Source organism: Sciurus vulgaris, assembly GCF_902686455.1.
Source record: "Sciurus vulgaris genome assembly, chromosome: 7".
Classification (NCBI taxonomy): Eukaryota; Metazoa; Chordata; class Mammalia; order Rodentia; family Sciuridae; genus Sciurus; species Sciurus vulgaris.
The window spans coordinates 105,492,354-105,509,114 of NC_136467.1; the positions used below are offsets into that span (position 1 = coordinate 105,492,354).

At 37.5% G+C, this 16,761-nt stretch overlaps 1 protein-coding gene across 2 annotated transcripts in view; it reads right to left on the reverse strand.

Moving 5' to 3' along the window:
* Positions 1–16,172, reverse strand: part of EFHC1 (EF-hand domain containing 1) — a 63,986-nt gene extending 47,814 nt beyond the window's left edge. The window contains exons 1-2 of one of the 2 annotated variants that reach the window (XM_079147636.1): positions 16,008–16,172; positions 12,611–12,832 (exon numbers count right to left, since the gene is read on the reverse strand). In XM_079147636.1, the coding sequence (XP_079003762.1) occupies positions 12,611–12,832; positions 16,008–16,070 (285 nt within the window). In that variant the 5' untranslated portion in view covers positions 16,071–16,172. The other variant, XM_079147637.1, reaches the window with a different exon arrangement.
* Positions 16,173–16,761: the final 589 nt, after the last annotated feature.

The window sequence follows — 16,761 nt, forward strand, 5'->3', positions numbered from 1 at the left end:
TCAGATTACTTTTAAACTTTATGTTATTCTATTTCTACATTTAATATTTCTTTTCAGGGAAAGAAAGTATTGAAATGATGTTCTAAGTAGGCCGGAGAGCTAACCCAAGTTTCTACTAGACTCAAAAGGAACAAATCAAGAAAACCCTTAAATGAAGACACAAAAACAGCTTGCTGAATGGAAAAATAATCCTACACAACAGTGTTGTTAGAAAGGGTATAGTATCTACTGTGAAAGAACAAGATAAAAATCAAAAGAAAACTGACTGTTGCCTAGGAGAAAAATAACTATAATGGAATGAAGACCTAAAAACTCATAATAAAAAGGTAAAATGGTAAGTATAGTAGAATGTTTAGAAGAGAAAAATAGTAAAAACAAAAGACAAAGATAATTAAGTAACATCCTGGGTCAATTATAAAAAAATTAAAAGGGACATGATCACAGTAATTCAAATAGGAAATATCCTGTATTTGAGCCACAGATTTATAACCATGTAAAATATTAAACCAGAATTGATCAAAAAGTTCAATTCCATTTATTTTCAATGAAAACTTAGACCCAGGTTGCTATAGTGGCTTACCTGAGGCCATCTGAGTGATAGGATCAGAGAATTGAAGCTCTGTAAGTCTATAGGCTCACAGCCTAATGTTCTCTCCATATATCTCATTACTTCCCAGATAATAGGTAATATACTGGTTCAGAAAAGAAATCTGTGTAGGTGGTCTGAGAAAGCTTAACTAAGAAGAGAAGACATACTAGACTTGAAGAGTGAGAAAATATTAGATAAGCAAAGGGGACAAGAGGGGATTCTAGGCAATGGTAATAACAAAAAGAGGAAGGAAACCCAGAAGCACCATGCAGAATATGCTAGGCATGGTGACCAGATTGAAAGCCCCTTCCCTGGTCCAGACTGCAATAATTAGTTTTCAGAAAAGGAAAAGCAGAAGGTGGCTGACTGGACTGAGAGTGAGACAGGAGAAGGATGGACAACACAGTGCTAGGGATATAGTGCTAAGCCCCTGAAAATTGAGACATAACGAAGATAATTTTAACAGGGCAGATGGTGAGCTTGATTTTAGACTACTGAATTTAAGTGAGAGCACAAGTTGATACTTCAGGGGATAATTTAAGATGCAGGACTAGGTTTTGGAAAAGAAATTAACATTAGAGAATAGGCAAGGATGACTCAGACATAAACAACAGAAAGAACAGATAGAATTAACATCAAACTGATAGTAATGAGTAAGACCATAATGGAGTGAGGTTTTTTGGGGGGAGCAAATTAGGAGTTCAGTTTTAGACATGGTTAGTTTGAATATCTTACATATTCAAGAGGAGATATCAAATAGGCTATTACATATGCTACGTTCAGAGGACAGCTTGTCAACATTAGGAGGCGAGTCCAAGCTATGAATCTGAATGACCCACCAAAGGAGGGAGCACAGAGAGAAGAGGATGAAAGACTGATTCTGAGGCCACAACCATGTTCTCTTTCTAAAATAATTTTAGTTGCAGATGGATACAATACCTTTATTTTATTCATTTATTTTTTTTTAATGTGGTGCTAAGGATTGAACCCAGTGCCTCACACATGCTAGGCAAGCGCGCTACCACTGAGCTATAACCCCAGCCCCATAGCCATGTTCTTAAAACTGGGGAGCATGTAGATGTGTATGGTTGGTTACAGGTACTTGACCTCAGAATTGTGGATATATATGACTGGGTAAAAATTGCTTGGGTTTCCTCTGCCACATAATCTACACAAATGGTAAAACAACATTTTCAATATGTAATTCATGTTAGAGAGAGCCAAGTTAATATATAAGGTCTCAGGTAAAGAATACTCTAACCTAAAAAGTCCTCATTTATTTGAGTGGTTATCAAGAATAGAGTTCTGTGCTCCTTCTGATAAAGAAATCACTGCAAAAGAGTTAAAAAGAAAAAAATCTCTTTAGCAGGATTATTAAATAGAATATATAAATAAGTCAAAAAACTTAACAACAGAAACACAAATAACCCAATTAGTAAATGGTCAAATGAATTAAATAAACCCTTTTCAAAAGAACAAATACAAACAGCCAACAAAGACACGAAAAATATTCAACATCATTAGCCATTAGGGAGAAGCAAACCAAAACTACATGGAGATTTTCTTTCACACTAGTCAGAATGGTAGTCATCAAGAATACAAATAATAATAAAGGCTGGAGAGGATATAGAAAAAAAGGAACACTTTTAAACTGTTAGGGGAATTATAAATTAGTGCAACCACTAAGGAAATCAGTATGGAGGTTCCTCAAAAGACTAGCAATGGAACCACCATATGACCAGCTATACCGCTCCTCAATACCTATCATACTATAGTGATACATGCACACCCATGTTTGCAGTAGCACAATTCACAATAGCCAAACTATGAAACCAGCCTAGGCATTCATTTATAGATGAATGGAAAAAGAAAATGTGGTATATATGCACAATGGAGTTTTATTCAGTCATAAAGAAGAAAGAAATTATATCATTTGCAGGAAAATGAATGGAACTTGAGAACATTCTGTTAAGCAAAATAAGCAGAACTCTGAAAGTCAAGGGTAATTGTTTTCTCTCAGATGTGGGAGCTAGAGAGGAAAAAGGAAATGAAAGGTGGGGGATGGATCTCATGAAAATTGAAGGGAGATCAGTAGAGTACAGGTAAGGGACCAGAGGGAAGGAGGAAGGAAAGGGGAATGATATTGGTCAATCTTACTGTTATATTGTGTGCATGTAATAATCTGTAACAACAAATCCTACCATTATGTACAACTGCAATGCATCATTAAAAAAATCCAGAAGGGAAAAAAAAAAGCTATTTAGCAAGCAGTTGGGATAACATCAAGTAGAATAACTCGATGTGTTATATAGAAGGGAAGGAAAAATATTTGTTTTAAAATATTTATGTTTTTTAAAATGTATTTTTCATGGAATTTTATAGCAGTCTGGGCTCCAATATATGTATTCTAACATTCTGAGTTTATAGATGTGTAAACTAGAGATTGTGGCTCTCTGGGGTTATAATGCTATTGGCAGAAGACCAGAATTAGAACTCAGGTCTTCTAACTTCCAGGAAGTGCTCAGAATAACACAATAAACATGGAAATGTTTCCTGTTTATTTCCAGATGGAGGAAATCCTGAATCAACATTTTCATATCATACACAATGAAAATAAGCCTTGTTACATTTTATTAATTTGACTTTTACCTGTGTGGGTTGCATGTTATTATCAGCAATGACAGAAAAAATTAGTGCCATGAGGAAAACAAAGAAAGGAAAACAATAGAAAAAAATACAGACTTCCTTAGTAAGGTGGCCAGGAAAAGCTTCAGGTAAGGCATCTGAATGTTGAGACAAGAGAGCAACCTGGAATCAGAAGAAAGCCAAGCCAGGTACCAGGAACAACATGTGCAAAGACCTGGAAATGGGGGGATGGGTGGTGGAAGTGCTGCCACTTCAAGGAAATGAGGAAAAGAAATCCATTATGATTCAAACACAGTAGATGACGGAAAGAGTCAGAAAATGGCAGGGAGGCCAGCCTTCTAGGTCCTAGGGGAAGGAGGAAACTGTAGAGTTGGATCTTACTCTATATATGATAGGAAGTTGTGGAAATGCTTTAGGTCAATATGCAACATAGTTTAATTTTTAAAAAAGATAAGCCTGGCTGCTCTATGGAAAGTGAATTTACAGTTAATATTGGAGATAGAAAAAAATGGGCAGATTAGTTAGAAATGACAATTTATTAATAGATTGGATGTAAGTTGTGAGGAGAAAGAAGAATTAAAGATGATTTTCAAGTTGGGGCCAGAGCAGCCAGGTGGATGGTGATAATGTTTACAGTGTTGGTTAAAGAAGTCTGAAAGCATTCTCCTAGAGAAATAACAGAATCAGAGTTGTGCTTCAGGGAATAAAGGAGGTAGACCTATTATAAGCAAATAACTAAGTATGAGACCATACAACAGTTGTCCTATTGCTCATTTGAGCCACAAAAGCGATAGAGGAAATGAAAGTGAGATGTATTTGACTTGGTAACTCGTTGAATGTTGGGGAGAAAAGGCAGAAGATGGCTCAGGTTCCAAAATCATATTACCTGGTGAAACAGGTAATATGGAGAGAGACAGGGAGAGCAGATATCTAGGGAAAGGGACATGAGGTCAGTCAGAGCTGTACAGAACTTGAAGTGCTAACAGCTCATCCAGGTAAAGAGATCCCATGGGCAGAGGGATACAGATCTAAGTTTCAACAGGGCCAGAGTTGAGAATAAATATTGACAGTTGTCTAAATTGAGGAAATAGCTGAAACCATGAAAAGGGGCTGAGATGTCTCAAGAAGATAATATCAAGAATGAGCGCAGAAGGGTTAGAGTTAGGGTTAGGGAGGGGGGCAAGTATGGAGGAAGGAACTACTGTATAGAGGGTAAAGAGGGGTGGGAGGGGTGAGGGGAAGGGAAAAAATAACAGAATGAATCAAACAACATTGCTCTATGTAAATTTATGATTACACAAATGGTATGCCTTTACTCCATGTACAAACAGAGAAACAACATGTATCCCATTTGTTTACAATAAAAAAATAAATAAATAAATAAAAAAAAAAAAAAAAAAAAAAAGAATGAGCGCAGAACCTTGAAAATGCTTACAATGAAGAAGTGACAGGAAGAAGGGAGATCAGAGAAAGAGCAAGCAATAGAGAAGAGTAAGAAAACCATGAGAGGAATAGTCATGGGAGCAACAAAAGAGCAGCTTCAAGAAGAGAGAGAGGGTCAACAGTGTCAGATCTTGTAAGCAAGTCAGAAAATGGGGGGGGGGGGGAGTAAACCTCTCTAGATTTGGCAAAAGGATAATACTAGTTACTCAGGAGAAAGTAGTTTTTGAGATCAAGGATGGGGTGAGTCAGATTGTAAGAGATCTGGCATTCTAGTGAGAAATAAAGTACTTTTGCTTAAAGGACTCACAAGGTAAAAGGAGGTTTTGTTATTATTGCTGTTGATTTTTTAGGTCAGAATAATAACCCTAGCTAGAGAAGTTACCAGAGTATTTGTTTGAAAAATAGAAATAATATGAAAGTTGAAATGAAAAGGTGGAAGAAGAGTAACATCAGGAACACAGAGAGGGAAGTTAGCCTGAAATGTAGAATACAATAGGTAATGGTAGAGAAAATTATATGGGAGCAAGGAGAAAAGATGAGGGCACACATAGTAGATGGAGATCATGTCCTGGTCTTTATCACCTTAGAAGAAAGTTGTATTATGACTATAAGAAGCAGCCTCAAGAATATCCAAAATAGACAGAACCAAGCTTCAACTCCCTGAACCAGGGCAGCGAGTTCCTGCCCCCAGGTTGCTTCAGGGACCAGGACAGGGCAGCCAGGGACTTCCCCAAGCAGCCCGCAGCCCGGCCCCCTCCAGCGGGAAGCACCTTTCCAGGCTAGCTTCTCGGAGCAGGCCCCCTAGTGAGAGCCTTTCCACACAGAGCCAACTCCAAGTCCTGGAACCAGTAGCGGGCTAGGGGCAGCTTTCCTTGGAAGCACTGCATTATCAAGTTCCTCCAAGACTTCAGGCTACTGAAGGCAGGAAGGTGATACACTGGAAATCTACAGGGACACTATAAGCCAATAGAAGAATTATGCAATATCACAAAGTCCCACTGATATCAGACCAATATGAGAAAACAAAGGAAGAAAATGTCCCAAACAAAACTAGATACTATATCAATAAAACCCAATGACAGCACAGCAGAAGAAATGTCAGAAAGGGAGTTCAGAATGTACATAATTAAAACAATCAGGGAAGCAAACGAGGAGATGAAAGAGCAAATGCAGGCAATGAAGGAGGAGATGAAAGAGCAAATGCAGGCATTAAATGATTGCACCAATCAACAGTTAAAGGAGCAAACACGGGAAGCAAGAGATCATTTCAATAAAGAGTTAGAGACATTGAAAAAAAAACAAACAGAAATCCTTGAAATGAAGGAAACAATAAACCAAGTTAAAAACTCCATAGAAAGCATAACCAATAGGCTAGAACACCTGGAAGACAGAACCTCAGATATTGAAGACAAAATATTTAATCTTGAAAACAAAGTTGGCCAAACAGAAAAGATGGTAAGAAATCATGAACGGAATCTACAAGAATTATGGGATATCATGAAAAGGCCAAATTTAAGAATTATTGGGATTGAGGAAGGCTTAGAGAAACAAACCAAAGGAATGAACAATCTATTCAATGAAATAATATCAGAAAATTTCCCAAATCTGAAGAATGAAATGGAAAACCAAGTATAAGAGACTTATAGGACTCCAAATATACAAAATTACAACAGACCCATACCAAGGCACATTATTATGAAAACACCTAACATGCAAAATAAAGACACAATTTTAAAAGCCGCGAGAGAAAAGAATCAAACTACATTCAGGGGGAAACCAATAAGAATATCAGCAGATTTTTCAATCCAGACCCTAAAAGCTAGAAGGGCCTGGAACAACAATTACCAAGCCCTGAAAGAAAACGGATGCCAACCAAGAATCTTATACCCAGCAAAACTTACTTTCAGATTTGACGACGAAATAAAATCCTGCCACGATAAACAAAAGCTAAAAGAATTTACAAAAAGAAAGCCGGTATTACAGAACATTCTCAGCAAAATATTCCATGAGGAAGAGATGAAAAACAACGATGCAAATCAGCAACGGGAGGAACTATAGCCTAAAGGAATAGCCAAATAAAGAAGAAACCAGATCATGTCAAAAAACAAAAATGAGTCAAATGACTCAGAATACAAATCATATCACAATAATAACCCTGAATGTCAATGGCCTTAACTCATCAATCAAAAGACATATACTGGCAGACTGGATTAAAAAGAAAAATCCAACAATATGCTGCCTGCAAGAGACTCATCTCATAGAAAGAGATACCCACAGACTAAAGGTGAAAGGATGGGAAAAAACATACCATGCACACGGACACAGCAAAAAAGCTGGAGTATCCATCCTCATTTCAGATAACGTGGACTTCAAGCCAAAACTAGTCAGAAGGGATAAAGAAGGACATTACATACTGCTTAAGGGAAGCATAAATCAGCAAGACACAACAATCATAAATATCTATGCCCCGAACATTGGCTCATCCGTGGACGTCAAACAAATCCTTCTCAATTCCAGAAATCAAATAGACCACAACACAATAATACTAGGTGATTTTAACACACCTCTCTCACCGCTGGATAGATCGTCCAAACAAAAATTGAATAAAGAAACCATAGATCTCAATAACATAATCAACAATTTAGACTTAACCGACTTATATAGAATATACCATCCAACAAAGAACGAATACACTTTCTTCTCAGCAGCACATGGATCCTTCTCTAAAATAGACCATGTCTTATGCCACAAAGCTACTGTTAGCAAATACAAGAAGATAGACATACTACCTTGTACTCTATCAGATCATAATGGATTGAAATTAGAAATAAATGAGAGAATAAAAAACAGAAACTTCTCCAATACCTGGAGATTAAATAATACACTATTATATGATGAATGGACAACAGAAGACATCAGGAGGGAAATAAAAAATTTTTTAGGAGTAAACGAGAACAAAGACACATCATATCAAAATCTCTGGGACACTATGAAAGCAGTACTTAGAGGAAGATTTATTTCCTGGGGCACATTCAACAAAAGAAGTAGATATCAACAAATAAATGACTTAACAGTACAGCTCAAAGCCCTAGAAAAAGAAGAGCAGACCAACACCAAAAGTAGTAGAAGACAGGAAATAGTTAAAATCAGAGCCAAAATCAACGAAATTGAAACAAAAGAAACAATCGGAAAAATTAACAAAATAAATAGTTGGTTCTTTGAAAAAATAAACAAAATTGATAAACCCTTAGCCACACTAACAAAGAGAAAGAGGGAGAAAACTCAAATTACTAAAATTCGGAATGAACAAGGAAATATCACAACAGACATGAGTGAAATACAAAACATAATTAGAAGCTATTTTGAAAATCTATAATCCAACAAAACAGAAAACCTCAAGACATCAACAAGTTTCTAGAGACGTATGAATTACTTAAACTGAACGAGGAGGACATACACAAATAAATCAATTTCAAGCAATGAAATAGAAGAGGTCATCAAAAGCCTACCAACAAAGAAAAGTCCGGGACCAGATGGGTTCTCAGCCGAACTCTACAAAACCTTTAAAGAAGAGCTCTTTCCAATACTTCTCAAAGTATTCCATAAAATAGAAGAGTAGGGAACCCTCCCAAACTCATTCTATGAAGCCAATATCACCCTGATTCCTAAACCAGACAGAGACACATCAAGGAAAGAAAATTTCAGACCAATATCCTTAATGAACATCGAAGCAAAAATTCTCAACAAAATTTTAGCAAATCGCATACAAAAATATATTAAAAAGATAGTGCACCACGATCAAGTGGGTTTTATCCCAGGGATGCAAGGTTGGTTCAACATCTGGAAATCAATAAATGTCATTCACCATATCAACAGACTAAAAGTTAAGAATCACATGATTATTTCAATAGATGAAGAAAAAGCATTCGATAAAATACAGCATCCCTTCATGCTCAAAACACTAGAAAAAATTGGGATAGTGGGAACATTCCTTAACATTGTAAAGGCCATCTACGCTAAGCCCATGACCAATCTCATTCTAAATGGTGAAAAACTGAAAGCATTCCCCCTATAAACTGGAAAAAGGCAGGGATGCCCTCTTTCACCACTTCTATTCAATATTGTTCTTGAGACTCTAGCCGAGCAATTAGACAAACCAAAGAAATTAAAGGAATACGAATTGGAAAAGAAGAACTCAAACTATCCCTGTTCGCTGATGACATGATTAAATATTTAGAGGAACCTGGAAATTCCATCAGAAAACTCTTAGAACTCATAAGTGAATTCAGTAAAGTAGCAGGTTACAAGATCAATGCTTATAAATCCAATGCATTTTTATATATAAGTGATGAATCTTCAGAAAGAGAAATTAGGAAAACTACCCCATTCACAATAGCATCGAAAAAAATAAAATACTTGGGAATCAATCTCACAAAAGAGGTGAAAGACCTCTACAATGAGAACTATAGAACACTAAAGAAAGAAATTAAAGAAAACCTTAGAAGATGGAAAGATCTCCCTTGTTCTTGGATAGGCAGAATTAATATTGTCAAAATGGCCATACTACCAAAAGTGCTATACAGATTCAATGCAATTCCAATTAAAATCCCAATGATGTACCTTACAGAAATAGAGCAAGCAATTATGAAATTCATCTGGAAGAATGAGAAACCCAGAATAGCTAAAGCAATCCTCAGTAGAAAGAGCAAAGCAGGGGGTATCACAATACCAGATCTTGAACTCTATTACAAAGCAATAGTAACAAAAATGGCATGGTATTGGTACCAAAATATTCAGGTAGATCAATGGTACAGAATAGAGGACATGGACACAAACCCAAATAAATACAACTTTCTCCTTTTTTTAATATATATATATATTTTTTATTGTAAACAAATGGGATACATGTTGTTTCTCTGTTTGTACATGGCGTAAAGGCATACCATTTGTGTACAACTTTCTCATACTAGACAAAGGGGCCAAAAATATGCAATGGAGAAAAGATAGCCTCTTCAACAAATGGTGCTGGAAAAACTGGAAATTCATATGCAACACAATGAAATTAAATCCCTATCTCTCACCCTGCACAAAACTCAACTCAAAGTGGATCAAGGACCTCGGAATCAGACCAGAGACCCTGCATCTTATAGATGAAAAAGTAGGTCCAAACCTTCAACATGTTGGCTTAGGATCAGACTTCCTTAACAGGACTCCCATAGCACAAGAAATAAAAGCAAGAATCAACAACTGGGATAGATTCAAACTAAAAAGCTTTCTCTCAGCAAAGGAAACTATCAGTAATGTGAAGAGAGAGCCTACAGAGTGGGAGAATATCTTTGCCACTCATAATTCAGATAGAGCGCTAATTTCCAGAATCTATAAAGAACTCAAAAAACTCTACACCAAGAACACAAATAATCCAATCAACAAATGGGCTAAGGAAATGAACAGACACTTCACAGAAGAAGATCTACAAGCAATCAACAGATATATGAAAAAATGTTCAACATCTCTAGTAATAAGAGAAATGCAAATCAAAACTACCCTAAGATTTCATCTCACCCCAATTAGAATGGCGATTATCAAGAACACAAGCAACAATAAGTGTTGGCGAGGATGTGGGGAAAAAGGTACACTCATACATTGCTGGTGGGGTTGCAAATTAGTGCAGCCATTCTGGAAAGCAGTGTGGATATTCTTCAGAAAGCTTGGAATGGAACCACCATTTGACCCAGCTATCCCACTCCTTGGCCTATACCCAAAGGACTTAAAATCAGCATACTACAGAGATACAGCCACATCAATGTTCATAGCTGCTCAATTCACCATAGCCAGATTGTGGAACCAACCTAGATGCCCATCAGTTGATGAATGGATAAAGAAACTGTGGTATATATATACTGGAATATTACTCCTCCATGAAGATTGATAAAATTATGGCATTTGCAGGCAAATGGATGAAATTGGAAGATATCATGCTAAGTGAGATAAGCCAATCTCAAAAAACTAAAGGACGAATGATCTCGCTGATAAGCGGATGAGGACATATAAAGCGGGGTAGGAGGGGTTAGCGTTAGGGTTAGGGTTAGGGATAAGGAGGGTGGTAAGAATGGAGGAAGGAACGACTGTATAGAAGGAAAAGAGGGGTGGAAGGGGTTGGAGGGGTGGGGGGGAAGGGAAAAAAATAACAGAATGAATCAAACAATATTGCCCTATGTAAATTTATGATTCTTAATTAAAATAAATAAATAATAAAAAAAGAATATCCAAAATAAGGAAAAATATGTTGGTTATCAATAGTAGACCTCCAGATAGCCTTTAAAACATTTGAATTCTGATTTAATTCAGAGAAACCAACAAATAAGCAAATAGTTTCAAAACCATTTAACTACTCTGTCTCATTATCTATGATAAGGATTATTTATCTAAAAATCACAAAGATACAAATAAAATAACCTGGAAAATAAATATGTGAATGATATAATAATATTCTTTATATACACTATCCATTTTCATTTTTATTTTTTCTGGTACTGGCGATTAACACCAGGGGTGCTTTACTACTAAGCTACATCCCCAGCCCTTTTTTGAAATTTTGAGACAGGGTCTCACAGTTGCCCAGGCTGGGCTCAAATCTGTGATCCTCCTATTTTAGCCTCCTGAGTTGCTGGGATTTCAGGCTAGTGCCACTGTGCCCAGCCACAATTAATTTCTTTAAAGATAGTGCCAATAAGCCTAGCAATGGTGCACCCCTGGAATCCTAGCAACTTGGAGGCTAAAACAGGAGGACTGCAAATTCAAGGCCAGTCTCAGAAACTTAGCAGACTTTGTCTCAAAATAAAAAGTAAAAAAGAGATGGGGATGTAGTTCAATGGTAAAATGCCTGAGTTTAATCCCCAGTACTAAAAAAAAAAAAATGCATAAAAAAATGCATAAATAACAATTAATATAAAATAATTGAAAGCAAAAAATTAGCTTATTCAGGTACAATTTTTCCTTCTCTGAATTCATCAATATTTTCTTATGTCACTTTATCACTTTCTACTTTATATTAATCATTTGCTATTCTTTTTAGCAAAAATCAAACACACTAGAATTTCTTGATAAATTATTAAATCCCTAGTCTGCCCCTTTCTCATACTTTCCTCTCTTTTCTACACTGATTTAGCAGTGCCTGTTAGAACCATGAATAAACAAGTAAAACAAGCAAATGGGAAAGATACAGCCAATTACAAATTTTATAATTTGTTCCATGGATATTTAGGTTCATTCTATGAATGGGTATGACCATGTTCCTATAAATGAGTTAATTGAAATGAGAAAGAGGATTTTTAGAAGAAAAGAAGATTGGAGAAGAAAAGAATGATGTGGAAATGTCAAGAGATGGAAATAAAGCAATTCACACTGCAAAAGTATAAGGGTAAATGAGAAACAAACAAAAATTTTAAACGACCTTTGGTTATGTAATATTCAAATGTAAAATGTTTCCTGAAAAACAAAAACTTACAAAGACAGCCTAGAGAAAATTGACAATAGTTGAGATCATTGTTTTCAAGATGATATTTTACATTTCATAGAGATTGAACACTTATCATTGTTGCAGAATAGAGTACTTTTAAGAAACAGAAAACATAGAACAGGTAAACAGAGCAATATGAACTCACAGATTCAGAATTCATCCAACTTTTCTTTCACTGTATCTGCAAATATTCCAGTGAAGTCTACAGGGAATTATTTTCTGTAATCAGCTTCCTGACTAAAAAAAGCTTCTTTCAAGCCCGAGTTCAGCTGTCTATGACTAAGGGTTGAGGCATCTGAACAATTTTCTTCACAGAGCACTCTGGGATCCTGTGGTTGACTATTAAGTTTTCTGTAGCCAGTTGGCTCTCAGGCATTTAAATTCAAGGGGTACCCTAGAATCCCAGATGATACCTTTTTGTCAAAAGCGACATGCGCTGGAATGAATTCTGCAGGTGGGGCCTGCTTAGGTTGGCCATAAGTTAGAACTGGTGCCTTATTAGCCAACTCATCCAGTTCAGCCTGGGACAGCTGGTTGACCTGTAACCGCTCCCCACCTATCCCAACTGTTGGACGTCGAACAACTGCATAGCCATTCCTGTAGCCCAGCGTCTGGCTTCTATGGAAAGCTGTTTTCTAAAAAAGAAAAGAAGTATGTCATTAATAACATTATATAAATTTTTTATATAAAAATTAAAAAAATTATAACTTAAACCTTTGCTTATAAACATCACAACTTACATCTGAAAATTTACCTATATTAAAAGGTTCTATATTTAAAATTGGATGGGACTAAAAAGGTAAAGAACCACTTGATGTTGAAATTTAAAATCTTGCTCTATAATGCTCAGTTTAACTATCAGCTCACCTTACATGAAAGACTAAAACACTATTTCATCTGCTTTTTTATTTGAGACAGGGTCTCACTATGTTGCCCAGGCTGGTCTTAAATTCACGAGCTCAGGTTATCTTCCTGCCTCAGCTTCCTAGGTATCTGGAACTACAGGTGTGTGTCACCATGCTGGGTCATCTATATACTTAATTTTTCACTAGTTTTCCTAGTTTTAATCTTATTTGGTGATCATGAATCATGGAACCCAGAAGACAAGGTTCTGTGAATTTTATTTTTACCTCCAGTAGAAAGCCCTTTTTGTTAAAAGCCCTGCTTTTATTTTTTTATGTATCATACTGTTACATTCATAAAACTCTTTGAAAGCAACTGGATAGCATATAGTTAAACTCTTGGACTCAATAATTCTACTCTTTTTTTTTAAAGTTATAGATGGACACAATACTTTATTTTATTCATTTATTTTTACATGGTGCTGAAGATCAAACCCAGTGCCTCACACATGCTAGGTAAGCACTCTATACTATACATTTCTGAATTATATTGATTTTTTTATATTTTATTTAATTTTTATATGTTATATATATTGAAAATTAACATATTTTTATTCATAATTAGAAAAAATAATGTTAAATAAAAATTGAAAGAGTAGGAAAGCAAATTAGAGTTTAGATTAATTTAATGGTTTTCCTTTTTCTATTCTTTGTAATATGAGGTTACTTTCAAATTTTTATATATAAAATACTTAACTACATATACATTTTAGAATTAATTGCAAAATATATATTTTAAGAAGACAAAAGATCTACTTGTCTATCTTCTAATTTCTTTGGACCCCAGTCTACCAGACTTCAAGATTTGTACCAACATGAAAAGTACAATAGAATAAACTTCTCTTGCTAAAAGAGTTATGTATTGTGAACTTTTTATAAAGGGTCATATGTTTAGGGCCACAACTCGCTTGACAGAACTGTTCAGGAACATAACACACAAGATACAAAACAAAATGGGCTGAACTGATTTTCTCATTGTGTAACTTGTATAGCATCTAGATCCTCTGCTAGAAGGAAAGGCAGAAACAATATCACTAGGGGCTAAGGGTGGGTAGCTCAGTGGTAGAGTGCATGCTTAGCATGTGCTAGGCCTGGGTTTTGTCCCCAGCACCAAAATATAAAAGAGCAACATCAGTAACTTGTTTGTTTTTTTCATATTCAACAAGATGTTGCTACCATCACTCAACTATGACCCATGGTACACCCCATGGTAAGGCCTCTCTACCCTTTTATTCATTATGATGCACCTTCTGAATACTTTTACTTCAGAGATATACATACCTATTCCTTCACTGCTGCAGATATGATGACCATGCTTTCAAATTTCAAATAAGGCAAACTGGTTAACATTAACATCTGGCCAGTGTATTTAAAACATGAAATATATCCAATGCAAGTTCATCTTACTTATAGCATGGCAGTATGTATCTTTAGATATGGCACTTCCATCCACATCTCTATAATCCCCCAAATCAACTCAAGCCTGCCTTGTGGGTAACCCACTCATTGACACCAAACACTGTGCCTGAATCTGTACAGTGCAGGAAAATTCCTATAATATTTTCTAAATTACATAAAACTGGAAACCAAGTGAAACCAAAAATCTATGATGTTGTGCCTTAATGAAGGAATAATAGAAGAGACTCAGAATCCAAATTCTCTCACTACACTTTCATCTTCAATTTAAATTTATTCTCCAGAAGAAAATAAGTTGACTAAATATTTTATCTTAATTATATGAATATGGACAGGAATTAAGAGTCTAACTTACTAAACTATATCACATAAAAAATTTACTGTTGGGTCAGCACTGATAATCAGTGTACTGATACTCAATATTGATTTTCCAGAACATTTATTTCAGTAAACTTGTTAGAAATGAAACAAATATTAAATAATTTAAAGAGCTGAACTATGTCAAGAGGAAACAAAAAATCTAAACTACTGTTGCTGCACTTCTTTCTCTTCAATTTTGTCTATAAAATGTGACAACAAACAAGTTTGGGTGAAGCAAAACACAATCTGAATAGGAGCCTTTTACAAAAATGTTAAGAGTGAAAGTACAGGGTTGAGGGAAGAGAAAACAGCAATTAATCCATTGTGGTTGAGGGAACTGGAATGGCTATCTCCTACAAAGCAGGGAAGGGTGATGGTTTGGGAAGAAGATATCAAGTTTTGAAGGGAAACCGCAATGGAAACAGAAAACAAAGACGGGCAGAGTAGGATTAGACAGTACTAAAGGTTGAAGCTGGAGAGAAAAAGAATGAGGATGCGTAAAAGCTGAAACGTGAAGGGCGGAGACTACGCGAAAGTGCCAGAGGGAAAGAAGTGGATGGAAACCGTTTACATCAAGACAGGAAATGGAGCTGGGAGTGAAGAGCTTAGGGTCCAGGATCCAGAAGAGGAAGGAGGCAGGGAGAGAATGGCGGGTCTGGCGAAAATCGGTAGGATATGGATGAAGGTGGAGAAGTGTTGAGGGGGCGAAAGGAACGAGACTAAGAGAGGTAAGGGATGAGCTGGGCAGAGACCACATATGGTGTGAAAGTATGAACTAGGGTGAGGACCTAAAGGGAGCTTGAAGGTAGGGTGTGGTGAACAGATGAGAAAAAGGGGAAGATTTGAAGGAACAGAGCAGTAAGAACGCAACTAGGGGGATGAGAAGGAAAAAAGGGATCAAGAGACTGCCAAGATGCAGTGCAAAAACGAGAGAGGGATGGAGGTGAGGGCAAAGGATACGTGAGAGTGGGTGAGGCTGTGCAGAGGAGAACAACAGAACTGCACTGGAGAGAGAATTCCGGACAGAGGACGGGTTTGACTCGGGTGGAGGAGAACGCAGGGACACTAAGTAGGAATCCTTCTAGGCGTCCGGAAGGCGGGAACGGGTGGGGGTGGGCACACAAGTCCTCACCGTGGGGTCCTTAAAGGACGTGCCCGGGAGAAAGGGCAGGCCATGCACAGGGTTGGACACCATCGCAGCCGGTGTCGCCGCCGCCACCTCGGTCTAGCTTTGTCCTTCCCGGTTGCCCCGGAGACAAGGAGCGTCCTTGGGCCCGGACAGGCTCCATGGTAACGCCAAACAGCGCCAGCCAGCGGAGGTGGGAGGGACCAGAGGAGCGGGCTCGACAGGCCTGCGCGTGCGCGGCTCGCGGCCCTCCGCGTTCTCGCGGTAGGTGGAGTAGGACAACCGGGTGGGGATAGTGGGCGTTGCGGAGGTGGCCCCGCCCCTTCTGCTTCGCCCCGCCCATCCAGACTTCCAGAAGATGCGACGTGGGAGCTGATGGCTGAGTGGGAAAAGTGGGCGTTGGCTCGCGCAGCTAAGTCGAAGCACGTCTTTAGATAAATTGCAGAGGAAGGGACGTACTTTCCTTCCTTCCCTCGACCCCCATCGTCGCTAAGCTCACACCCTGAGTTCAGGCACTCTTTTCTACCTACCTGGGAAAGGGCTGCTGTCCCAGTTCACCCAGAAGTGTAAATGACTGGTCCCAGTGAACGTGTTAATTACCCCAAACTCATGCTTCTTGGGGACGGGGGCTGTGGATTATCCACAATTGCATTTCTGTTGCCCAGGGATGGCCATGAATTAAGGGAATTATCTCGTCGTCCCTACCTTCCAATGCCGCATTGTTTTTTTTTTAACCCCCTCAGCTTCCTTTATCCTACTG